We start from the raw sequence: 24507 nt of genomic DNA, 5'->3' as shown, positions 1-24507 counted from the left end.
CATTTTCCGAGTAAGATTTCAAGAGGTTGGAGCCAGGTTTCAAGATTTGGACCCCCAATTCTGGCGAAGAAGCCCAAAACTTGGGAGGAAGTTCAAGCTCGGAGATGGGATCGTGTCGGCTTGTTGACACGTGGGGGGTCTCTTGGGCGTGGGGGAGGGAACATGACTTTGGGTAGCATGGGAACAGTCAGGCCTGCTCTGGGAACGGAAGCAGGCTGTCCGTTGCGGTTGCGCAACAATAAGAGGTTGCAGCCATTAGAGCAGAAGAGGGCAGGCAGATCGCAAACGCTCGGCCAGCTCTTGCTTTTTCTCATCAAGACGTCTAAAGGTACGTACGTGAGCCTACCTGACTTTGGACTTTCTACTCCTGTGATGACAAAATGACATCTTGGCTGCTTTAACCAAGATGACTCAAGCGATTCGGGGAAGCCAGATAATCCGTGGCTCCGCCCTTGGCCTCATTTGCATTTTCAACATTAACAAAGCTTTGGAAAGATATTGCGAGAGCATCAAACGCTAAGCCAAAGCGAGCTGGACTCTAACCACAAGGACACAAAGGGCTTGGCAGGGCTGCAGCTTGCAAATATTTTGAGGTTGATAATAAACAATTTGCATTCTAAATGGCTTTTTGCAAGTTTGCTATTGTTTATTGGAAAGACAAAAGCAACAAAGCAATATTAAGCCCGACCTTGCCGAAACCATTGTTTGCAGTGACCTTTAAATGTCTCTCTCTCTCTCTCTTTTTTTTCTTTTTTTTTTACTCCTGATTCAAGGCATCAAATATTTAGGAGCCCCGTTTGAGGATGTTGACTTCCTTTACGCTGGCGTTTGTCTTCCTCGGGACAGGTAAGACAAGGAGAGAACACAAATCCATAAAAGGTGCTTTGTTATCTTCTGTTAGTCTGCTGTGTTTGCAGAGCACGTCGTGCTGCTCTCAAGCTGGCATGGCTGGCGCATGTGTCTTGTCTCCTCCTCCAGCAGCGTTGTCGCAGACAATTATCCATCCGTGTGACAAGCGCATGTTTGATAGCGAGGTCCGCTTCTGCCGCTCAGCTTTTAACAAGAGCATGGAGACCAGCGGCTACTGGCAGGGATGCGCATGGCCGGCCGTAAAACGGTAAAGTGGAGATTCTGGCAAATCTGTTGTAGAAACAAAAAATCAAGATTCAAAAATAAATGCCGGGATACGCACGCTATTTCTGGACACCATTGGTTTGTGGGGAAACCTTCACCATGGTGATGCCCCCCCCCCCCCCCCCCAACTCCTTACATAATGATCTATATTTTTCAGATGACATCATTTGGGGCTTAGGCGTAAATGGGACGTTAGGGTGGAGTATCTGTCATCAAAAGGAAGCCAGCCATCTTGTAGATCCGACTTTCCTCTTGTGGATGTTGACCTCACGTCGTGGCAAACTCTCGTGACATTTACGGCATTCGAGTGGGCGTCTCCACCCGGAGCATTTCACAAATCAAAACTATTGGCTCCAAAAACAATGCCGGCGAGCGAGCTCGGATGTTTTGGCGGTCCAGCTTCTGTCATATTAAAAATAAAAATATGTGTATGTCCGCTACGTGGTTGTGTTTTTGCAAATGCCCTACAGACAATGTCATTTTAATTGCTGTTGTTTTTGTTTTGTTTTTGACCCAATGCCGCTTTTAGCCACTTTAGCAGCCACTAAAGCCTCTTTCTCTTCTTGTGTAGCGTCTACTATGATCTCAAGCTGTGTGTGGATCGCAAGGCCGCCGCGTCTTTGTGTCTGAGTCGAGGCTCCCTCGTGGATGACCTGTTCCGGGAAGTCCATCGGGAATACTTTGCATCCTGCCGACGAATCCAGGACCCGCCGCCCCACATTGTTGCCGCGCTAATCGCTCCGCTTCTCGTGGCCACGCTGCTTATGCCTTTTCTCTGCACCAAACTGGCCACACGGGAACTCTAGACACTTGCGCATCCCGTTCCAGTCCAATCTCTTGATTGACTGACAAGCAATCCACCCAAATATTCCACGAGCTGGCCCGGAGGCTGTAAATTAGGGCTCACCCGCCCGCAGGCCTCTTTTCAAAAAAGCACAGCAGTGACATTGGGAATGTTGGACGAGTGAGCAGAGTTTGCCTTTTCCTACCTTGATTCTCACCACAAGTTGCCAGCAGTGTTGTTTCCCGATTTCCTGAATGCATAAAAAATTGATTCTGGTGCAACTTGTATTTTTTCTCGATTGATTCTGATGTACTTCCACAATTTTCGCTCATCACGGGCCAGCCGAGTCTGGATACCGTGCCGGTTGAAGAAAGCAAGCGCCGTTATTTACCGGAGGGCATCTGGTGTATCTATTTGTAGCGTGCGGTGGAAATGGACACGAGGAGCTAAATTGAAGATGACAAGACGCTAGTGTCTTGACGCGGACACAATGCGTCTTGATTTGCACATGAATGCCATACCACCCACATTGTTTTTGCTGAACATATAGCGGCCGTCGTCTTAAAGGGATTTGTTGGCATCCCGCGCACGTAAATCAACCGTCACCAGCAGCGGCTGTTGTTTTGGTCAAATGACGAGAGGCGGCATCGGACATCTTGAGGCAACACAATAGTTGATGTGTGGCTTTGGTTTGTTTTCAGCCCAGGATGACATATGTGAGAGGAGGCGTGGTGGTTTTTTTTTTTTTTTTTTTTCTTTTTGCTCCTTCCTTTGTACGGCCTGTGTCGTATATCAAGCGGCCATGCGTGACGCTCTTGACATTTGGTCAAGGGTAACATCCGGGCTATTTATTCCTGGCCCAGGTTGGTCTTTTTCAAATCACTGTCAAGAGTTGCCTCATTGCTGGGTGTGTCATTCTGTACATCAGCATAATAACTATACTTTTCAATTTGGCCCATCTTTTTATAGTCGCCGTAATGAAAAGCCAAACGCGATCATGGACCCAAGCCTCCAGACCGTCCAGGACTCCAAAGATGCCCAGAACTTTGAGCTGTACAGTGGAGCTCCACTTGTGAGCTATGATTTGACGGTGTGACGTTGACTGTGTGTTGAAGAAAGCAAAACCTGTCCAATGATTAACTTTGCCGCAATGCCGGACACACGAAGAAAGCAGATGTTTTGAAACACGTTTATTTTTGACAAAAATAATGCTTTACAGGAAGTGGAAAAAAATGTACGAGTATGTCGATAACAATAATGAAGCTGTTTGAACCTGATAGAAATGGCGACGTGCTCGGGCCCAAACGGAAGCCGTGCAGCACCGCTACCTGTTAGCGTGTTAGCACTGCTACCTGTTAGCGTGGATACTTTTCAAAACGGACGTGCGTATATGTTTATTTACAAGGATAGATTCACATTTGTACATAGACACAAATCCCGTTCTTTTCTGTCGACATTATACATTTGCAAGACTTCGTCGTAGTACGGCACGAGTTGTTGTTGGGTTTTTTTTTTTCTCGATGGGCTCACAGACTATGATGCCATTGTCCCGCGCACGCTGCAAATTCTTTGAATGTGTGTCCGTTGCAGTAAATAAGAAGTTTGGGAAAGGGAGCGGTCCCAATAGACCAAAGTCACGTATTTCTCTCATCTTGCGGACAGACAAAGCCAAAGTTGCACAAACGCAATGGCCTCATTGCCCTCTTGTTGTTTTTGCTGCGCGATAAAACATCTGAACTTGCCGCACGGTTTAAACAAACACTCCAGCGCCATCTTTGGAGAACTAGCCAAGGTCTTGCCATGATGACTTTTCAAAAGATCAGTATGACTTTATTTACGTGGGCTAAGGAGCAGGAATACAAATGGAATGTGTCACCACGTGTTTGTTTCAAAGATGTTTTGCGAGGAAAACGAAAAGTTGAGCTCGAGCGATGTGCTTGTGGGACGGACGAGCGCTTATCTGTCTGTGTTGCTGACCATTCCGTTCAATTGAAGACTTTTGAAATAAAGCGAAGCGCTCTGGGTGGTCTGCCCTAATGGAGGTGACAAAACAAAGACTGTTGACAGGGCCCAAAGTTTAGAGGGTTAAAAGAAACAAAACGCAAGTCGCAACCTGCACGTTTGGACGTCCGACAAGCAGACAGGACACGGCACATTTGATGATCTGCGCTTGACGCTTTACTTGTGGCACAAACGGCAGCACGTGGACGCGCCCGCGGACAATGTGCCGCAAAGCTCCAGCGCCTGCGCTCATTTACGACGCCTTTCCAAAAATAACAGCTGCGTGCTCATGTTCTTGACAATTGCCGACAAAAGATTGACAGTACGACATACATTTTCTGAAACGCAGCGAATGAACACGGCGCTCCAAAAGCAGGTACATACTTGACCAAATCAAGCAATAGAGGGAGGTGTGAAATTTGCAAATCCTTCAACACGTCATTCATCTTCTGCAATTGAGCAACGCAAGCCACATGTGATTTTTGTACAAACACATCTCAGCTAACTAAAGGCTGGGAATTTACAGTTCAAAGGTCAGTTTACCCTGAGAGAATTCTTGTATGGCTCCGGCCGGCCACGCTTGTGTAAACGCACATCGGGGCCAGCAAACATTTGATTGGTCCACATATCAACTATAAAGGTTCGCTCGTCACTTTGAAGCACTTTGAGCGGGGGCAGTTGATTGTATTCCTGCAACTATAAATCCGGGTCATCCAACAAAATAGGCTTGGTGATCTTGAGCCACACACAACTCTTAGCAAAAATAAAAAGCCCTTGACAACTGAGAAGCAAGTGCCTGTGCACAACAGCCAACAAAATGACCTCGAGGGGCAAAAAAAGAAAAGATACACAACAAAGCCACCGTACGTAGAAAAGTTACGAGCCGTCCGCTTTCACTTTGCTCGGCTCGCATGGAACGTTTCGGGGGATGCGGAGACTCCCGAGACAGCGGCAGGTTCAAACGTTGCTTATCAGAGGATTTTTACCAGCTGCTCTCTTAATACGCTGGATTTGTCTGACAGGACTTTTCCTGAATACGCCTCATGAGCAAAAACATCTGGCAAAGATGGCGGCGCAGCCCAAAGGCATCATCATCGGCAGACATTGACGACGAGGAACGACGACTTTTGAGCAAACTGCGGCTAATTGGAATTATGCGGCCAGCTCGGCGTTTGGCCGATGACGGAAGATTCTGATTGACAGTGGCACGATCCGATACATCAGTGACGGAATGCCGGCCTGCCAACGCTCCCCGGCGTGTCGGCTACACGTGTGTTTGCTTAGTTTCTCGGCTGACGTGTTTTGTTGTATTATTCATGACATATGTGAAATGTGTACTGGAAATCTTGTCGAGAAGATGAAAGAGCTAATATGAAGAAGGACTTTTTTTTTTTCTTTCTTTTCTTCTTTTAGGAGGCGGCGTGGGTTGAAGCACATTACACAAGGTCCTTTTAACTGTGGGCCAACACCTTATTTGCAGTTAAAGTTTAAACATTACCGAGCAGCAGAATGTAAAAAAAAATAGGTTAAGAAAACGCCAAGTGACTTATTTGTAAGTGTTCCTTTTGTGCTGTGTTTCGCCTGCCCACAAAGGTTTGGCTTGAACAAGTGTTGACGTCTTGTTTGGCCAAAGTGCTCGAAGTGCCCGTCAACATCTCTACACTCGCCATCGTCTTTTTCATCTGGACTTTTTGAACATTTCTGGGCTGGGCACATTTTGGACATTTGACCTGTCCTGGATCACATCTGTAAAGTTCTGCTTTTGCAGTGGGCCACCACTATTTGCTCTCTCGACTAAAGCCGAGTCGGCATCATTCTATTTTTCATGAAAGCGACATTTGCATTGGACAGCCATGATATTGAAGGCAATTTCTGGCATGAGTGTAAGCAAACGTCTCATCACAACAGCGTCCGAGGCCTTTTTGCATACATAACATTGCATTGCATTGGAAAGAAATTGGCAGTTGAGTAAAGGGAGCTCAGGAAATATCATTTGGTTTCGACATCCTTTTTGCTTTGGGGGCAAAGAGTTCACCTAGTCATTATGTGGACATTTTTTTCAAAGACATTCATCCAGCAGCCGCTTTGTGTTTGTCTCAGGGGTGGCTGACCACTAACATTGCACATTGGCCCGAAGCCTGCACGCTAATTAAAGGGATAGAATTAGTCATTGTCCTTTCGTAACTTCAGGTAAGGGACTTGCACATAATTTTGGGGAAGTTCAAGCCGCACCACACACACGCGCGCATATATATATATATGTATTTATAATAAAAATAAAACATATATATATATATATATATATATATATATATAATCTGGGTCTTTTTCGGCTCGGTCAACTTTACACGAGCATGTGAATCTCGTTGTACTCATCCCGCCCATCTTCATCAAAGTTGGGCGAGTCTTCATCGCAATCCAGCTGTGAAGGTAAAGAGCGCGACTTAGGTTGGCTGGTCCACATTACCAAGTTCCCTTTTTTTTTTTTTTTTTTGCTAGTCAAGCAAGAGTTGGTGTGAATGTTTCCAGGTAGAACCGTGAGACATTTGTCATGAATGAATCACAAGTTGAATATTTGCATTTGCTTGGATGCGTGACAGTCATCCGATTGCTGCGGCTTTTAATTTCGTTTGCTTGTGAAAGCATATCAACATAACTGTAAAATATGCCAAACGTTCCGGCGGGGGACGAGAGGCAGCCCGGCGCCGCTTCCCGCATTTGTGGAAAGCCCCCTCCCTCCCTCCCTCCCCTCCCGGCACACCACCTACCGCCTGGAGCTCCCGTTCCTCAAAAATCCTGGAGAGGATGACGCGGCGCAGCGGCACCGTCATGATGAGGACGAAGGGGAATGCCAGCGAGGCGGCGGTGGACTTGACGACCCACAGTGTGACGATGCAGCCCAGCTGGATGAGGGTGAACATGTTCATGCGCCATGTCTTCACCTGCACGTCGAGAGAAGGGCATTCAAAGCCGAGTCGTGACTTCGGGTGACATTTGCGATCTCCCGGCCCCGGTTACCTTGGTGACGTAAATGTGGTCGGGGTGGTGTTTGGCCGGCGTGACCATGAGCGTGATGCGTTCGTACAGCTGGATCCCCGTCAGAGAGGTGACCCCCATGTACAAGAAGATGCCAAAGAGCACGGCCAGAGGGATGAGGCGCAGCACGTCGGTCATCACGATGGACATACCTGATCGGGATAAACCACACGCAGTATTGCATCTTATGGTGAATTCGATCAGAAGGTCTCTTGGCGCGTTTGCCGTCCTTCTTACCGACAAGCACGGCCACGAGAAGCCCCGTCAGCCTCTGCTCTTTGACTTCCTGGATCACGGGCTTCTCTCCAGGCGCCGTGGCCTTGCTCATGACCGTGAGGGCATTGACGTGAGTGACGGAGCGCACGGTGGCCGCCGTCAGCCACGGCAAGCCGAAGAGCGGGCAGAAGGCACCCAGAATCACGATCAGCAGCAGGTCCAGGTGGAACCCCGAGCCTTTCACTAGGCGGCGCTCCTTCTTACTGACAATCAGGCTGAGAGAACAAAGTAGTGCATGGTCAGCTAATCACAGCGCGTGGCATGGCGTCCTTGTACTTCTTTTTAAAATCAACAGAGATCGGGGTCAAGCCCGACGGCAAACGCTGAAAATCGGTAGTTGACACCAAAGCCTCAAAATGTGCAGACCGCAAATATTCGGGGGTTCACTGTCGTTCCTTGAAACCAATGACAACTTTCCAGCCGTTGCTTTCCATCTTTCAGAGCAGGCTTCAGAGAATTTGCCCAAAGGAAGCTTTTTTTCTTCTTCTCTTTTTAGCATAGAGCCAAAGAAAGATTCCAAAACACAAAACTCTGTACTTACGAAGTGATCTGCGTTTCCATAAAAATGAGGATGAACACAAGAAGGGCGGGCACAATGGACGCTCCCATCATCCAAGTGGGGAAGGGCTGCTTATCTCCAAAGGGACTGATGAACCACCTTCTCTTGTTGGGGGAAGTGACTGAAAAGCCGGACGGCACGTCCAGCTTCTGAAAAGGAAACCAAACAGAGGCCACTGTGTCGCACACCAGTCCAATTCACATATTTGGGATGGATGAATCAAAAGAATTCAATCCAGCCTCGAGATCCGTTTACCTGTGTGTAAGTGTCGGTGATGGAGTAATCCACCAACACAGAAACTAAAATGGAAATGGGAATACCAAAGTCCCCGATGATTCTTCTTGCCTGCGGGGTGAAAAAGAAACAGAATACGGACTCAACTTCCACTGAGGGACCCAGGGACATTCTCGTTCCCGGTCGAGGAACGAGACGGTTTTGCGTCGATCATTACCTTGCCGCCTAAGAACCGACTGTTTCTGAACTTTCTGAGGAAGAACGCCACAAAGAAAGTGCCCATCATGAGGACCAGAGACAGCAGAGCGGTGTTGGGTTGGTTCTGAACCTCCTGAAGCTCAGACGGAGGGGTGGCGTCCCCAGGGTACCACGCCATCAACGGATGTTCTTGAAACATCTGAAAGACGTCAAGCGTCACGTGACAAATCCAAACAGCTCGGTCTGACGACGTGATGTCTCGAATGACCTTGAAGAGCTTTGAGAAGGTCTCGTAGATGAAGATGAGGGAGATCAGGAAAGCAAAGATCTCTTGAGTGAAGGGCGAGATGAAACGAACGAGGAAGCTGCCTTCCGCTGCCACAATCAGCAGCACGATGAAGACGAGCCAGAAGCCGATCCACACTCGACCAGTCAGGTACTCAAAATCGTAGGCCTGACAGAACTGAGTGACAACATTTAGGGCCCAGTCGTGACACTTTGATTGCGCTCGTGCGCTACCTTGTAGAAGGCTTCCTCGAAAACCAGTAAAGGTCCCGAGAAGCCAATGATGAGAAGAGGCTGACCGGCCAAGAGTGAGAATATAACGCCGAGCGTCGCAGTGGAAACAATCAACTCGGTCACTCCCATCATGCCTTCTGTCTTCTCCCCTGCGGGTGAAGACGCAAAGGAGGAAGACTTTGGAGCAGGTCACTTTGAGCCCAAACGTAGCAACGGGAACCTTACCGAGCAAGCCCCCAAACGTTATGGTGGGCGACAGAGCAGCAAAGTAGATGAAGATGACGGCAGCCACGCACTGCATGTCCACGGCATCCTTCAAGTCGCTGACGTAGTTGGGGTAGCGGCACCGAATGTCATGGAGCAGCCCTCCGAACAGAATCCCCGAACGCTTTAAAGGGTCCGTCTCTTGGTCGCCATCCTCTTCCTCCTCTTGAATCATGTCTGGGTGGAATAGGTTCCAGTTTGCACGTCTTCTGAAAAAAACACTTTCTGATGGATTGATTACCTTTGTTGTTCTGCTCCATGCCGGACGAAGAGTGGTGCTTCTTCAGCTCCCGTTCCTTGCGCTTGCGCAGCATCTGCTTCTGGAAGTCTGCTACGGTCTTCAGCAGGTCTTTGCCCTCTACGTCGGATGGCGGGATGACGATGCTGCAGTCCAGGAATTCGTTGATACCGTTTAGGAGATCCTGTCTGTTGTCGGCAAAGTAAGCCACCTCGTGGAAGCTCTGCGATTCAGCGACATATCGAGCGATTGTACATTGAGGATGTCATCTCTCCAGAATACAGTTTTTCTTCAGCCTAGGTGAAAGAAATCCTTCACAGAAGCGGCTGGGCTGAAATTTGACATTTCTCACCTTGTCAGACATGAGCGTTGAGAAGGAACGTCCAATCTCGTGGTAGTCCACGTTGGACTGACTGGGACCGAGCAGGACAAAAATGAAGCGAACAGGAACCGGCACCTCTAAGACGGACTCCAGAAGCACGGCCTCGTTCAGCCGGACGAAGGCCATGGCCGGCTGCTCCAGGAATTCCACGCAGCCTGCCGGGACACGCAATGGACGTCGGGGCCTTTCCCACCCACATTTTCTTTTTCAACTTTGGAAACCGATTTTGGTGAGACCACAGAAATGGGAGAATATTCACATCCCAGCCTTTGAAGCTCAACTATGATAGTATTATCGAAACGGTTGTCGATTAACCGTCGCATTTTATTGGTTATTTTGGTGAGCAGACGTACAAAGGCGAGCATTGCCGCGAAGACACAAAGCCAGCCAACGACTGAGGGTCGAGCAGCTGTAAAGGAGGACGACCTCATCTTCGGAATGCAACGCAAGCTGCTGTGAATATCCCAAATTGACTGTAAATTGAATCATTTCGATGCTATATGAAAGAAGAAAAAGTGGTCACGGACTTGCTAGTTTGTCCCGACACTTACCCACTAAAACAATGACAGCTTCGGCATCTCTCGGTATCTTGGCCAAGAGTTTCAAAGATCTGGCGGCCGCCGGATGGCTCTCCGGAGATACGGGGTGGAGAGATTTCTTGGAGGAAGAAACAGTACAGGCATTAGCGTGCACGATCGTTACGGGACAACACAGAGCAATTATGTGCTTTTATTGAGCCAACAGATATTACTTATTGACACTCCCCCACCCCTCCTTTAAATTCAAAACACACAATGGCAACATTTGACATCATTAAGAACATCGCAGTCCATGCATCAACAATTCTTCAAAGGAAGCGTTGAAAATCATTCAAGGCATGTGGTCAAGCGGGCTGTGTGACTTCAGCGAGGCCCTCCGCAACTTGTGACCTGGCCAAGCCTTTGGATGTGACATTCAAGGCTCTCCAAGGGGCTCCCAAGCAAATTACGTTGCGGGATTCCCGTAAGAGAAAGGGAAAAAAAATCCAAGTGCATGTGGATGATGTGACAACTGTCTGCAATCTTTCAACTTCTTTATAGCCTTTCCACACATCCAACGTCTCAAAGTGAGAGTCTGAGAACGCTGCATGCCTACGGACAAATCTACCAAGAGGATGAACAACTTACAAACAGGCTGACAAAGACTTCTTGCTTGGGGTCATAGACAGGTCCTTTGCCATCCTCTTCCACTTCTTCTGTCACGAGAGGCAGGCTGGTGTCCTGCACGTGGTTGTGATTGAAACTGCCGTGAAAACTGCTCGATGAGTGGTGCCGGTGAAAACGATGCTTCATGTCGCTCGGATGACTGCGGTACAACCAAAAATGATTTGAGTGTGCAATTTCGTCAGAAAAAAAGGTTTACATTCAGAATGTCCGATGATGGGATTTGAAAATAATGCAGCAGAAGTGTGACGAGCCAGGCTAATGTTAGCTCCCCCGCTAACACATAGGGCTCAGTTGAGATTCCTTTTCAGACAGGGCTTTGGCCGCATCTCAGGCAATTTCACAAATGACCACGAAAAGTCAAAAGCTGGCGATAAGAAACAATAAAACAAACAAAAACAAAAAAACAAAAAACAGCCTTATTTGTGAATTGTCAAGTTCCAACAATATTTCACTCCCCCTCGAATGTCATGTGAAATTCACTGCTGTCCACCAAGTCCAATAGTGACATCAGCCCCCACTCATGAGGACCACATGGTCCGGTGTGATGGTACCAGACTTTGACAAAAAAAAAAAACAAGCTCTCGACTTAAGGAGGCGGAGATGTATTTGAATTGCGCAAATGAATCTTTGGAGTGGGCCGAGCGCGAGACGAGCCAAACGCTAACGGCATCTCGATGTGTTTCTTTCCACGTTGTAAATCTGATGTCAGTCTCATAATGACGGAGGCTCGCTTTTCCCCGTGGAAGCCGCCAGTGATATGCCGGGAATTTACGTGGAAAGGCTGACAATGACCGCACCGTGGCCCACTTGGAATTTTGGCGTGGTCGCATTGGTTGTGCGTGCAGTGGTCCACATTTGGGCAACGCCGTTCTCCCAAACATGTTTATTAATGAAGCTCTGTGTGAGAACGTCAAGCAAAAAGACGCCAGCGCACCAGTGACAGATTGCGTTTGACTCGCCGGCCGGCTATTGCATTTGGACAAGCATGAGTTGTTTTGTGTCCCGCTAATTCCTACTGACAGCATCCATGTGGCTAATGTATTTTCATGACGTAATCCTTAAAATCTATAGGTCTAATCAATTAGCGCTGAGGTTTTGTTTTTCAGGGCAGCTTTAGCGGCAGGTCATTAGAAGCCAAAGTCAATAGGCGGGAAGGAGGGAGAACCGTCACGTGGATCACATTATAGCCACATTCTGAATATGGAATAATACGATTCTCTAACCTTCATTTTTTTCTACAGACATAAAGCAATAGCAAAGTGAACATTATTCAAATAAAATGTCACGTATCACGCAAACTCATTCAGTGCCATTGAGGGTTATAGACGTCAAAGATATGAAAAATAAAATGTCACCTATCATGTAAACACATTCGGTGCCATTGACGGTCATCGACGATATGAACTGGGTTGGCAGTGAATGAGTTAACTGATCAATTGCTCATGCCTTCCCACACATGTGGTTTGTGAGTGTCAGGTGCAAAATAACAATTGAATGGAGTTGAGGAGTCTGGCAAGGCTGCAGAGCAAGGCCGGCCGACTGGCCGGCCAGCCAGGGCTGCCTTCCACCGCGCAGCACGGATGATGCTGTTGTCTTTCAAGCCGGGCTCAACCACAGTACAGCTTCAACATCTGCAGCCTTGTCAACCGCAGGAAAGTTCAGATGATGAGCCAAGTCTTGTTAAAGCTAACATTCTGGAAATTCCCACTGCGGGTTCACTGCGTCAGCATTTTTCTAACACCAAAAGCAGGAGAATAAGGAAGAGGCCAGCTCCCATCTTCCCCGTGTCTCCTTGCGTATGTTGACATCTAGCCAAAATTCTGCCATTGAAGCCACTGAGAACAACGAGTAGCCGACACAAAGAGTGAAAGAAAAAAAATCCCATGGAGTCTGAGATCCAGTGAACAACTTACGATGAACCAGATGAACACTTACGATTGAACTTTCAGGATCAATTTTGCTAACGACATCCTGTCGTGTTCTCACTACGCACTGATGCTGTTCAATGTGTCATTAGCTTAACCAAAACCAACACGCTTGACAATAAACCGCGTGGAGGAAGAAAATGGGCCTGCTAACCGACCTGTGTTTGAGCAGCAGAGCCCTGAGCACGCAGGATCTGTCTTCAGCTCTAATTTGATCAGAGATGATCATGGTCTCCACCACCAAGTGGGCAATTCCCGGAAGAGAGTTCTGCTCCAGGTCCAGAAGGATCGCACCTTGGAAAGATCAGAGTCAGTTCAGACATAGCGGGCTTCTCGGTTTCCGCTCACCGGCACCGACGGTTAGTCCTGACGTCCTTGTGCGAATACATTGTTGTTGACTTATTTGATCAGCTTTTAACCGTCTACTCGCATTCATACTTGGAGACAAAGAGTCTTCATTGAACCGAGTATGCGTGTTTGGGAGAAAGGCCACGCAAGAGTCCCTTTACCGTGCGTGATGGTGCGGCGAAGCTCCAGGAGGCTGCGAAATGACAGCGAAGCTACGTGAGGTTTGCCCCAGCGTTCCGTCTCCTCCTCGACATCCTCCTCAAACTTGATCCAGCGGGCGCGCTCCTTCCAACGCATTTCATGGTCCTTCTCCACAATCAGCTCGTTGAGCTCCACAAACAACTGTAATATCACAAAACCACATAAGTCGAGTCGTCCAGTCTTGCACCGGGGTATCGGTCCTTGCCTTGACCCGCGACACAAAGGACATCACCAATCCCTAGCAAAAACCTGATCGTGAGTGCCCCAAACCTCGTGAATCTTCTTCTCCGACGCTCGTTTCTTCATCTTCAGGCTGGACAGCGGCGTGGAACTGTTGCTGGTACGGCCCATCTGAAACCGGGACGACTTCTTGACTAAGTGGCGTCTCACCCCGGGGTTGTCTTCAAATCTGTGACCTGCAGGAAAAGCCGGACCTTTTTGGGAGGGATCAACTTGCAAAGCGCCTCGTTGGCATCATGCTGACTCCACCGTATATCGTCTTACTGATCATACACTCTACGTATATTTGTAATACTATATTGTTTTTACTGTGCCGATATGACATCAGCTGAATTGCCAAGGAAATCCTTTCCTGGTCACTTCAGAACCATGAACGCAAAAATGAGGATGGAAATAGTAGAATGGAACGCAGTGATTGTCAATGAAATTTCTTTCCGCTCCAGCTGCGGCTGAGCCCAAAGCCAAACGGATGCCACCGGATCAATGGAAGCACGGGAAACGGCGGCAGCGGCCGAGCGCCTCGTCAATTCACTCGATACCAACGGGGCCCTCTGACATGCGCCCCATAGCATTCTTTATCATCAGTGGAAACTCACATCCATTGATTTTGCGGCCAGAAATAGAATCAAAGGCTTGGCGAAAACGTTATGTTGGGACCCAAACAACTTACGGATGGAATCGTCCGGAGACCCCAGTTGAGTGTGAATGGACTCCAGCAAGTCATAGTCGTCAAAATCAAAGACAAACTCCTCGAAGTCTTCAAAGCCTTCCACGACGGACAGCGAGCCTTGGCGCTCGCTCTGCCGCTGCCTCGGAGTGCCCGAGCCTTTGTGGACGCCAGAGCAGCGCTCGGATCCATCGCACTTCTCCTCTTGTCCGTCCAGATCCGTCATCTCCGCGACTGGTACCTCCTGCGGTCCTCCTCGCTCCAGGTGGGCTTACTGCTCATCCAGGGCCCGGCAACTCTTTTCAAAGTCAAACCTGGGAGCCGGAAGATGAGGACCTTTCCGGAGAGGAGTGCGAACAACACTGGCGAGGTTTCCTTTGGCCACGGTGGTAAAGGGCAGAAAAGGCGTGGTCTTCTTTGGGAGAACTGAATCGCATTGCCTCTCTTGTTTTGGGTTTCGTCCACGGGCTATTGATTCTGAGGCTGTGCCATAACGATCCATCCAGAGTGAATCAGAGTGGACGATCTGATGTTTTCATTGGTATAGTAGAGTAAACTCCAAGCTAGCGTTCCAGGGCGAGAGGGCCAAGCCGAGCCTGCTGCCCAGAACAAAAACACCAAAACGCTGATGACGGAAGCATTCATTTGCCGGACCTCAATGGCGTCTGCGTACGTGGTCTGTTTTGGACCAGCTTATACGATGAGAGTGTCCCAAAAGATGATCCTTCAGTCTGAGGTGTGTTAAGCCCAGATTTGTCCTGATAATAGTTTTTTTTTTTCTTCTGTTTTGTCTAAATGACCATTCTAAAAGGCCCTCCCATTTGAAAAGTCCCTTCAGAAAGTCTCGGCTACCGTACAAGCAAGATTTCTGAAACGCAATCTTGACGTGTGTGGTTTGGACTGTGACATTCTTTTATTAGTGCCACACGTTGGAAATTCCGATATACAGCAGCCGGCCGACAGGAGTTCGAAAACAACGGAGCTGCCATGAGAAGCTTCTCTGCCCTGAGACAATCGGAACACACCGCAGACAACGCGACCAAAGCTCTTAAATGGTAGATTCCAGCCAAAGCACACGCACGGCCCGTCACCGTGAAGCACGGCCCGCCGGCAGCTGTGACTTGAGTGGCCCCGTTTCTATGCAGTCAATGATTACTCCAGTCTGGCAAAGCAGGAAAGGCCAGAGGCAGGGTCGCTGGTGAAGGGGAATCGACTGCGGGCTGAGTTAATGACTGCCCACCACTAACGTTTTCCCTGTGCCTTGGTAATATGCAAGCTGGGTACCGCAATGGCCCATCCAAAACAAACGGGCCTCCGTTCCACCTCACTCACTTTTCATGTCATCCAAGTCGACGCTGGCCAACATCTGGGCCTCAGCTTCATCGGTTGGCACTTGTTGATAGACGGCCGTCTCGGTCGCCGTCATGCTGCCGATGCAAATGCGCTCCCTCAGGTCGTAGTTGCAACGCTGGGCGCCGGCCGCGCGATGGTGGGCGGCCTTTCGACAGAACCAGCTCGGGGTGGCGGCGCCGGCGGACGACTGGCATCCCGGGATCGCGCTGGGACAGAATGCCCGTCGGCGCTTTGGAACCAAACCAAGGTGCCGACTCGTACGTAAGCCGACCTACCTGTTGCGGGACTCCTTTGGCTCCTCCTCCAGGTGCTCGATGACATCTTGTCCTCCGGAGCGAAGCTTCCCGTCGCGAGAGATCGGGCCTTTCTGGGCCCGGCGCCGTTCTTCATTTTCCGTGTGGACGGATGCGACTGGAAGAGCTTGGTCCAAGTGCTCTCGACTCTCCAAACTAAACTGAGAGCAAGCACAAGATGGAGGTGAGAGAAGTGCAGTGCGGGGCGGCAACCGAGCCCGACCGCACTAATTCAAATCAAAATATTACCTGCGCGTCACCGGCCACAGCCTCCCGCCTTTCCATTTCACACTCGGCCTCCTCCTCGTCGACCTCGTGGATGGTGGGCGTCACATCGGAGGGAGGCAGGGACGTTTTTCTTTTCTTGCGTTTCTTTTTGCGCCTGCGCTCGGCACCGTGCACCCTCTTGCGAAAGCATTGCGTTACGGGCAAGCGAGTGGAGAGGGGGTGATGGACGTGATGAATTGTGTGCCGGTGATCTGGATGCAGACAAACGATCACGATGGATTGGCAGCCATATCAAAATATTTTGTGTTCAAAGTCATCCTGACCCTACTTTTAACTCATCCCACACATTTAAAGGGAATGAGAGGAGCCACTTTAACTGGCCATGACTTAAGTCATTTTGTCCACGCCCACAGCGGCGCAGTCCTCCCTCCCTCACAAGTTCTCACAATTGAAGACTACCTCACATATCTTCCAAGGCGTTTCATATGAACACAAGCTCAAATGCAAAAGAGCGACTGGACCGCAACACGGTGCAAGGTGTACCCACAATCAAAATCTTTTTCTGTGTAGTGCGGGCCCATCCGGTCTCCACTGGTGGATGGCGAATCACTGATGACATCGGCAAAGTATTGGACAGACAGCGCTTTCTCCCAGTCGTCCGTCTCCCCTTCTTTCTGGTGAACAGACGATGATTCTTCCTCATTGTCTCCATTCTCCCTCATCTGAAAAAAAAAAAAATCAAGTCTCAATGTTTAGTGCAATAGCACCATCTGCTGTAGAATCGTTTTGGAAAGATGAAGTCATCTCTGTTTCTTTCTGAGCTTTTTCATCACAAACTGAAAGGAGCAACTTTATGGATGCCCAGTAACGACCCAGGCTAAAGTTATTTCTTCTCCCATACGTACAAAGATTGTCCTGGAGCAGAGATGTTCCACCTGAGCACAATCTGCTCTCTTGTATCAATTGAGCCAAGCCTTTAATGCCATCTCGTGGCACCGTAAGGCATTTGAGCAAGAATGCAAAAAATGGTTGGGGGCACTCGCGGGTTGAGCATGAGCGTTATTTCGAGCGGCTTCGCAGCATAACGTGACGACACAGCTCCTCGGCGACGTCTACGCATAGTTCCGGCATGTCGCAGCAGAGCAAGCAACAATGAGCATGAAAACATGGAAGAAGAGTGAGCATGAAAACAAGCCGCACATGACTAATGCGCTCGGCTCCACGACGGCCTCCGGAGACGATGACGGCTGGTGGTTAGCCGCTTTTGATAGGTCAAGTGGCTATGGGCCACGGGACCCTCTGCCTGCCATTGCTGTGACTGAGTCCTCCTCCGAATGCTCTCATATTTCTCCGCTCTGGGCTGGCTCCATTGAATCCTAATGACCGGTGGGATGAAGGGACAGGATGCCTTGAAATACGTGAGCAAGGCATTAAAAGCCAGAAACCCGCTTTGCCCAATGTTTTTTTTTTTTTTTGGGGGGGGGGGTCTCATAGTTTTTGGGTGCAGGGATGCCTCCACGCCTCCGCTCTTGTTGCCTGGACACTTTGGCCTTCAGCGTGCTCATTCAGATTCCCGTCAGGGGATTGGCTTGACCATTGCACGGCTTGCTTCCTTCCTCTTTGGCTGCTTTTGTAGTCGGGGTCATTGTCCATCCATCACCTTGAGCACTTTCTTGGATGAAGGAGAAACCAAAAAGAAGGTGGAGAGGGAAAAAGAAGCAAGTCGCAAAATGGGAAATACCTCAGCACACGAAGGCACTCCAGTTAAAGGTGTTCCTTTTTTAGTGCGTGTTGCTCAAGACTCGAAGCTTGGGGTCCATTTGGAATCCTTTTGTCTTCATTCCCGTGGCAGATGGCTCAACTCTGGCTACTAAAACTAACACGGCTCTCACTTATAGCTGAGGAGGAAAAGCCAGTCACGAAGTGTCAATTGGGACACGGGCGCTCAATGTGTGTGCGTGTGTGTGTGTGTGTGTGTGTGTGTGTGTGTGTGTGTGTGTGTGTGTGTGTGTGTGTGTGTGTGTGTGTGTGTGTGTGTGTGTGTGGAGCTACACACAGCTTATGTGGTCCAACAGGTGAATGTGAGTTTGGCAGCAAATCGAACATGATTTTGTTCATTTGTGATTTTTTTTTTTTTTAGTGGTGTACCCACATCGTGATTGCTTCTTGTCACGTCGGCGGAACATTTGCACTTGGCTCTGCATGATCACAAGCAAGTAACAGCTCCAAACTTGTTTTCACAATCATCTGTGCACATTTGTGGAGCATTTTCAACTTCAAATTGTTGAGCTTATTCATCACACCAACAAAGCAATTTGATTTGTTGATAATGCAGACTGATTTTTTTCCCCCAATTGTTTCAATGTAACATAACATTTAGTTTGAAATCCTTAGCGCTCAAGTTGAGTGTCTGCTTTTCAGCATTCACATTTTTGGAATCGCAACTGGAATGTTACCTGGTGCAGGTTGATCAAAACATCAATGTCAGGAGCACGACCGCCCGTCGCCATGGATTTTGGCCCTCTGCCTTGTTTGTGACCAGGGCGGCGAGATCCGCCAGGAGTCGGCTACTGTCGCAGGGGCGCTGCCGGATGGGGGCTGGCGGGAAGCTGAGGGAGGGCGGCGGCGTTCAGCCCTTCTCTTTCACTAACTGGCGTCCAGGAAGCCTTGGGCCTGGCATCACCTACGCAACAGATCCACACCAAGTCATGATTTACGTTGTGCTGCCTCTGTGCAATGTGCCACGCCTGATGATTGATGGATGACACAGCCAAAATGGAAGGTGCATGGAAGGCAAGACAGACAAATACAAAGGGAATCAAATTACCTGGAATATTAAATCTAGATGTCACTAGTAAGTTCGCCAACATCCATGTCGATTCCATCAAGCCAATAAAAGAATTTAAAATGATTATTATTATTTTGCAATTTGTAGGCAGCTTTTATTGACCCACTTTTATTTGGAGCTGCTGTCACAGAAAAGTCTCACTTGCTATGAGCTCAGCTTTCTTTTCTCTTTTGCTCCCCGTGAGACATTTCCAGCCACTTGACTGCACAAATACACAAAGCATTCGCCGCATGGACACGTGACCATTTAGTTGTCCCACTTATGAATGTTGACGTTTATTGGAGATGGGCTGCATTTGAAAAGAAACACAGATGAAGTCTTTCTACATGCAACAGCATTCAAAGTCATTTCCCACTTTGGAAGTGGTTGAAATGAAAGGTGTATTTTGGGCTGGTTTGTCTCATGCAAATGAAGAGGACATCTTTTGTTACCGTGGCAACCGAGGCTTGCTCCATCACAGCTGACTTTTTAACATCTGGGATTTCTTTATTAGACTTAAATTGCCAGTTATTGATTATTTTACAGCGATTCTATTTCTACACAGGCTATTATTGCTCGTGTTGCAATCAGACCAAGATGGGATGAAAATATCCAAAGATTGGGATTATTTGGCATTTAACAAAAAAACAAACAAAACGGTCATGCAAATTGCAACTGTCAATGTGTGTGTAGAGTAAACAGGGTTAGCTATTTGAATATAGTTGTAATCCATATCAGGTGCTTTGGATGACAAAAATAGAACAAATCCACAAATAAAATCATGCAGCCGAAGAATGGAGAACGTGAGCACGGCGAACTAAGAATAATACCCGCATTAGCGTTATCAAACACACACATATAACGAACACAACACAAACGTGGACGCCACTTCGCGAATGACACACACAACACAAGACACATGGCGGATTTTTTCCTGATGTACTTCTAAAAGGATTTGTCATCATCCCACGACGACAGGTGTCGTCACTGTCCGTGTCCTTGTGCACAACGACAACAACATCCAGCCTCGCATCGCAGCATCACTCCGGCATCGTCCTCATTCCTGCCGAGTCATGACGACATCATGCGTGTGTGTGTGTGTGTGTGTGTGACCTTGCAGCCACCCCGGCGATGCACGCGCGACTTGCAGCAAGCGATGCTTTTTTTATTTTTTATTTTTTTCCCCTCGCCGTTATTTTGCTACACGTCGCCAGCTTTTTGGAGGCTCGCAATAACGACGCGCGATGCACGCTGAAGAAAGACAAACCTGCAAGGACGCCCTCACTTATTGCGCGCTTGCAAACATGCATCGGTCCTTCTGCAAAAATATTGCTTTGATTTTTCACCCCCGCCCCCGTTCATGCAATGGGGGGGGGGGGGGGGAAACCGCGACTCAGCATCCTATTCCTACTCCAGCGTGCACGCAAGCACGCCTTCGACTTCATACCTGGGGCAGTTGCACGGCAATCCGCGAACAAAAACAGGAAGTTAAGTCCTCAGTCCTCGAGAACACGCCAAGTGTTTTTTTTTTTGGATGGGTTGGAAGAAAAAAAAAAAAATCTCCTCGTGATCACGTGACTGTGGAGGACAACCTGCTCAAGTGCTGTATGGACAACATGCAAGGAAGCGCACGACAGCACACCATTAGTCGTGGTCGGCTGACCATACCAAAAACTTAAGCTGCATTTTCCATGCTTTGAAGTTGTCTTTTTGTTTCCAATTTGCACATGTTCACCTGAGAAAATAGTTCATGTGTGGTTCTGTAACAAGCAAGTCTTCTAGCTTTAGATCTCATTAGGTTCATTTTACTCCGAACAATAGAAAGGTCTTGTGATGAAACAATGTTCAGAGACAAATGACATTTCTTCATGTTGCCGCTAGAAGGCAGCCTCATTTCAAATATAAATCGATGTGCCACTAGAAGGCAGCCAGCCTAACTTCCAATATAAATCGGTACAGTGAACAAGATGGGCCATCAAATGTGCAGGACTTTACTTCAATCTAGCAAAGAATCTCAACCAAACTCCTGGGAAAGGACACATTAGGTGGACGTAAACTTCAATTAGAGTTTTTGCGACGTGCCCATTGGAGGTGAAAAATGAAAAGTGTTGTTGTTGAAAAGCTGATAGTGTTAAAATCAGACACAAACACTCGACAGCTGGCCGCTCAGATGGGAGAAACCTTTGGCCTTCTTCAAAATTGAAAGAAAAAAAGGTGAGCTTCCATCGCCAATTTGTGGAATTGTCACATATTTAAAAAAACAAAACATTTTTGGGCTGATTAAAAAAACAAAAAGTCCTTGACTGTACATTTGAAGAACTGTGTTGAACAAGAGATTTGATGTCTGATATTTTGCAGTTTATTTGATGTTTCACTCAACAGACAACAACCTGTACAAAAGCATCGGGTGTAACTACTTTTGCAACCATAAATATCAGCCTGTCAAGCGATTACAGGGCCCTTCGTAGGAAATGGCCCTTCAAGCTCATTTGGGGCCATATTTTTGTGTCACTGCCTTGTGCACCTTTCTGCCCATTTTCCCGTTCAGACTTGTGACACACCTACCGTGCGTGACCTGGAAACTTGCGCTCATCCTTCAAAAGGGCGAGACTCGTTGAACACTGAGGCTGGCTGTAAATCACGGAGCCTCACACTTACTCGGGTTTAGAAAATCTGACAGCATTTCAAATGAAGGAGCTTCTGTGTGCAGAAGATGAAGTCATGCCATCGGAATACTATCGCGAGGAAAAGGGCAGTGGCCCGCTGTTCGCTATCAGCCAGCAGCTTTTTCTCATGGCCCGCCGTTTGCTATCAGCCCACAGCTTTTTCTCGTGAAAATATGAAAAAATACAACACAGATTGTCCTTTTTCTTGAACCGCTGCACTCTTATCAGGCGTCCTTCATCTGGCCGAGGCAAGTGGAGACTCGCAGCTTTTGAAAGGGGGAGGCACGGCGAGGCCTTCCCCTTCCACTTTTGTTCAGATGATGGATTACCTCGTCAAATAATCATCTCATTCCGTTAGAAGGCGTATTTCGGGCGGAGCTTATGTTCGGCCCCTTCTCAGAGCGCAAGGCGAATGATACTATGTCGAAAGTAAACATGGCTGAAGATGAAAATCAGAACTTTGGGGAGCTCGCTTTGAGCCACTTCTTAAAGGAACAGTTGCACGATGCAAATGGCTGTGGTGGAAGCTGTACGCCAAACAATGTGAAGAAAGCAGACGCGCTTCCCTGGAGGAAAGTGGGGGGCAGCTGCAAGCCAGGATCAGCGAGCTTCCCCCCGTCCGTCATTGAGCGCACAGCCCAGATGGGAGGCTTTGCCCTCTCAACCTTTTCTGTCCCTTGGCCAGCACTCGAGGCCATGACTCAGCACTTTTAAGGGTTAAATTGATTCAAAGCGGGGGATTCCAGGCCAGTTGCATTGACAGGAAACAACGATAATGACTCTGCCCTCCCAGTTCAAGGGAGGGGGGCGGGGAGGAGCAATGAGGTCATTTTTTGACTTGAGCTTCAGTGTACATTCGTTGCACACTAAGGCCGACTTGAAGAGCTACAAAGATATAGATTTAAAGAAATGAATAAATAAAAATAAAGGAGGCTGGCTTTGAAGGAACGAGCGAGCATCTTGACTGGTGGAGCAACCCACTTAGCTTTTCCTTTCACAGCAAACAGGTCCGTACCCGATAAGAAAGCTGAGCTCCATGAATTATTGTGGAGGAAGCCGAGCACGCTGTCGGTGAAATCAAAAGATAAGCGGCAGGCGCTGCAGGCGCTGCTCCTGATCCCTCCTTCCCGGGAGCAACTGCAAGAGTTCTGCAAATACGGCTGTCATGACTCACGCATCTGCCATCTGCCTCAGGTCACCTTTGCTTCCCCATCCCTCAATCAGCTCGGCGACCACGGCGACTTTCAGCTCTCTCTGCGGTGGAAAAAAAAGCATTACGGAGATTCAGGTCTGCCAGCTGCACAACCAGCTAAGAGAGGCTTGAAGTTACTTTTTTGAGCCCCTGCCAATGATAAGGCGTCATTTGGTTGACAGAAGCGGCTTTGTGTTTTTGCACTGAGCAATGTGCTGGGACCCCTCCACCATCCCCACCCATCCTTGGCTGTGGAAACCACAAAGGCAAAATCCAACCAATAAAGATGTGGCATCACTAGAGGACGCCATTGCTAGACAAGCTCTGAGTCACTCCAATAAATAATAATGCTTTTTTTTTTTTTTTAACCCTCCACATTTTGTACTTCCAGACTTGGGCTGACCTCATCTCCTTCACTATAGACTGTAAGACGAGACGGCGTTATTCCAAAAGCTCTGGACATTTTCTGCCTCCGTTTGCAGAATTACTTCCAAGCTTGCGGTTAACGGCGCTCGGAGGCCTTCTGCATTTGCTACTCCGCCATTTTCAACCCAGTGATCTAAAATGTCTCAGCTGTTGGAGCAAAGAGCTTTGCAATTGGTTAAAGCTGAACTTTGACTGAGTTTGCCATGGCCTAGGTCAAATAATTCAGGGTAAGCGTGTCCTTCAAGCGATTTGTCTTTGGCACTCAATGGCAATGATCATTTTCCTCACATTCCCGTCCATTTCAGAAAAATGGAGACAGCCAAGCATCAGTCCAACTTGGGATTGAGTAGGAACCTTCTGCTTTTCAAGTTGGTCATGGGCCATTGGCCATGGCAGCTGTCAATCTCCAACAGCGAACTTGACAAATGAAGTACTTCCGACACGGGGCGGGCGGTCACGTGTTCAACTCCGCAAGACGGTCCCGGAAACTTTAATGACCGTCCTCTCGTCCCCTCATGTGCCTCCCAACTCTTCTGTCTACAAAGTAAACAAGTCCGGCTGGCCGAGGCAAGACTTGCCCCCACCCCCCAAAGATAGCTGGCTAATGACTCATGCGCCAGGGCCGCGGCCCTCCTCACATTTTCCACAAGGTGAAAAAGATTTCCTCCCACTGGTGGAATTGCGGCCCAAATTGGCAGGAATACCCACGAGTGCCATAATCGCCTCGACCTTATTCCGCTACGGTTGTATGAGTTTGGGCGGCGAACGCAGAACACAAATTTCAATGCGGTGCTGTGACTTTTCCGCCAGTGGCTTGACAACAACTTTTTGTTTTCCCATTTCTTCCACTCTGGCTCGGAGAAGCTCCCCGAGTGTGTGACTGATGACTGCAGTCTTTTGGCTATGCGTGATCATTTGTCACCCGTAGCGGCATTCCTTTTTGTTGCCGGGACTTGTTTGGTTAACTTTCCAGCGCTCTGCCGTCTTGCTCATCGAGCTGCCGGAATCGCTACGAGTAGGAACGGCGAGCGAGCCAAGATGCAAATGTCTTTTTATAGCAGCTGACTAAAATGTCTTTACTTCATGGCAAAGAGGAAGAGCTAAAGACAGATAGGGGAAGTGAATCCTGTGTATTTGGTGATTCCCAAGACGTTGGCAGGCAACAGCGTCGCTGACAAAGAACTGCAAACACGTTTGATTTGCCTCACATTTACTCTTCTTGTTTTCCCGACTGGTGTTTTGTTTCGGTCTGCGTTTTATGGGCCTCGAGCGTCTTGTTGCGCTTGTTGGGGTGGGAGCAAGATGACTTGA

At 48.4% G+C, this 24507-nt stretch overlaps 2 protein-coding genes across 8 annotated transcripts; one reads left to right on the top strand and one right to left on the bottom strand.

The window, feature by feature from the left end:
* Positions 1-258: 258 nt before the first annotated feature.
* On the top strand, positions 259-2358 carry LOC147051414 (receptor activity-modifying protein 2). Of its 4 annotated transcripts, none has more exons than XM_085920900.1 (4): positions 259-593; positions 774-846; positions 979-1117; positions 1706-2358. In XM_085920900.1, the coding sequence occupies exons 2-4, from the start codon at positions 804-806 to the stop codon at positions 1938-1940; spliced, it is 417 nt and encodes a 138-aa protein (XP_085777026.1). In that variant the 5' UTR covers positions 259-593; positions 774-803; the 3' UTR covers positions 1941-2358. The 4 variants fall into 4 exon arrangements, with proteins under 4 accessions (XP_085777026.1, XP_085777027.1, XP_085777028.1 ...); XM_085920901.1 differs by having other exon boundaries at positions 304-328; XM_085920902.1 differs by having other exon boundaries at positions 318-328; positions 982-1117.
* Positions 2359-6263: 3905 nt separating this feature from the next.
* slc4a3 (solute carrier family 4 member 3) lies at positions 6264-18595 on the bottom strand. Of its 4 annotated transcripts, none has more exons than XM_085921311.1 (22): positions 18542-18595; positions 16633-16807; positions 16107-16336; positions 15852-16018; positions 15544-15770; positions 13575-13720; positions 13265-13445; positions 12914-13049; positions 10792-10969; positions 10177-10282; positions 9596-9780; positions 9247-9466; positions 8967-9182; positions 8742-8890; positions 8491-8685; positions 8242-8421; positions 8046-8135; positions 7773-7939; positions 7193-7446; positions 6938-7107; positions 6688-6861; positions 6264-6341 (listed from the first exon to the last, which is right to left on the bottom strand). In XM_085921311.1, the coding sequence occupies exons 1-22, from the start codon at positions 18593-18595 to the stop codon at positions 6264-6266; spliced, it is 3678 nt and encodes a 1225-aa protein (XP_085777437.1). The 4 variants fall into 4 exon arrangements, with proteins under 4 accessions (XP_085777437.1, XP_085777436.1, XP_085777435.1 ...); XM_085921310.1 differs by having other exon boundaries at positions 15544-15789; positions 15853-16018; XM_085921309.1 differs by having other exon boundaries at positions 15840-16084; positions 16122-16336.
* Positions 18596-24507: the final 5912 nt, after the last annotated feature.

Source organism: Syngnathus leptorhynchus, chromosome 9 (genome assembly GCF_054491065.1).
Source record: "Syngnathus leptorhynchus isolate UIUO chromosome 9, UIUO_Slep, whole genome shotgun sequence".
Taxonomy (NCBI): domain Eukaryota; kingdom Metazoa; phylum Chordata; class Actinopteri; order Syngnathiformes; family Syngnathidae; genus Syngnathus; species Syngnathus leptorhynchus.
Note: the sequence above shows the minus strand (reverse complement) of the source record. Positions and strands in the feature narration are given on the sequence as shown.

Bases quoted from the DNA above. Each gene is read 5' to 3' on its own strand.
- slc4a3 (XM_085921308.1), bottom strand. From the start codon at position 18,595: ATGGCGACGGGCGGTCGTGCTCCTGACATTGATGTTTTGATCAACCTG. The intron at 16,808-18,541 runs GTAACATTCCAG...TTTTTTTTTCAG, and splicing joins TTTTGATCAACCTGCACCAG to ATGAGGGAGAATGGAGACAA. The intron at 7,447-7,772 runs GTAAGTACAGAG...TTGTTCTCTCAG, and splicing joins ATGGAAACGCAGATCACTTC to CCTGATTGTCAGTAAGAAGG.
- LOC147051414 (XM_085920899.1), top strand. From the start codon at position 804: ATGTTGACTTCCTTTACGCTGGCGTTTGTCTTCCTCGGGACAGGTAAG. The intron at 1,118-1,705 runs GTAAAGTGGAGA...CTTCTTGTGTAG, and splicing joins GCATGGCCGGCCGTAAAACG to CGTCTACTATGATCTCAAGC.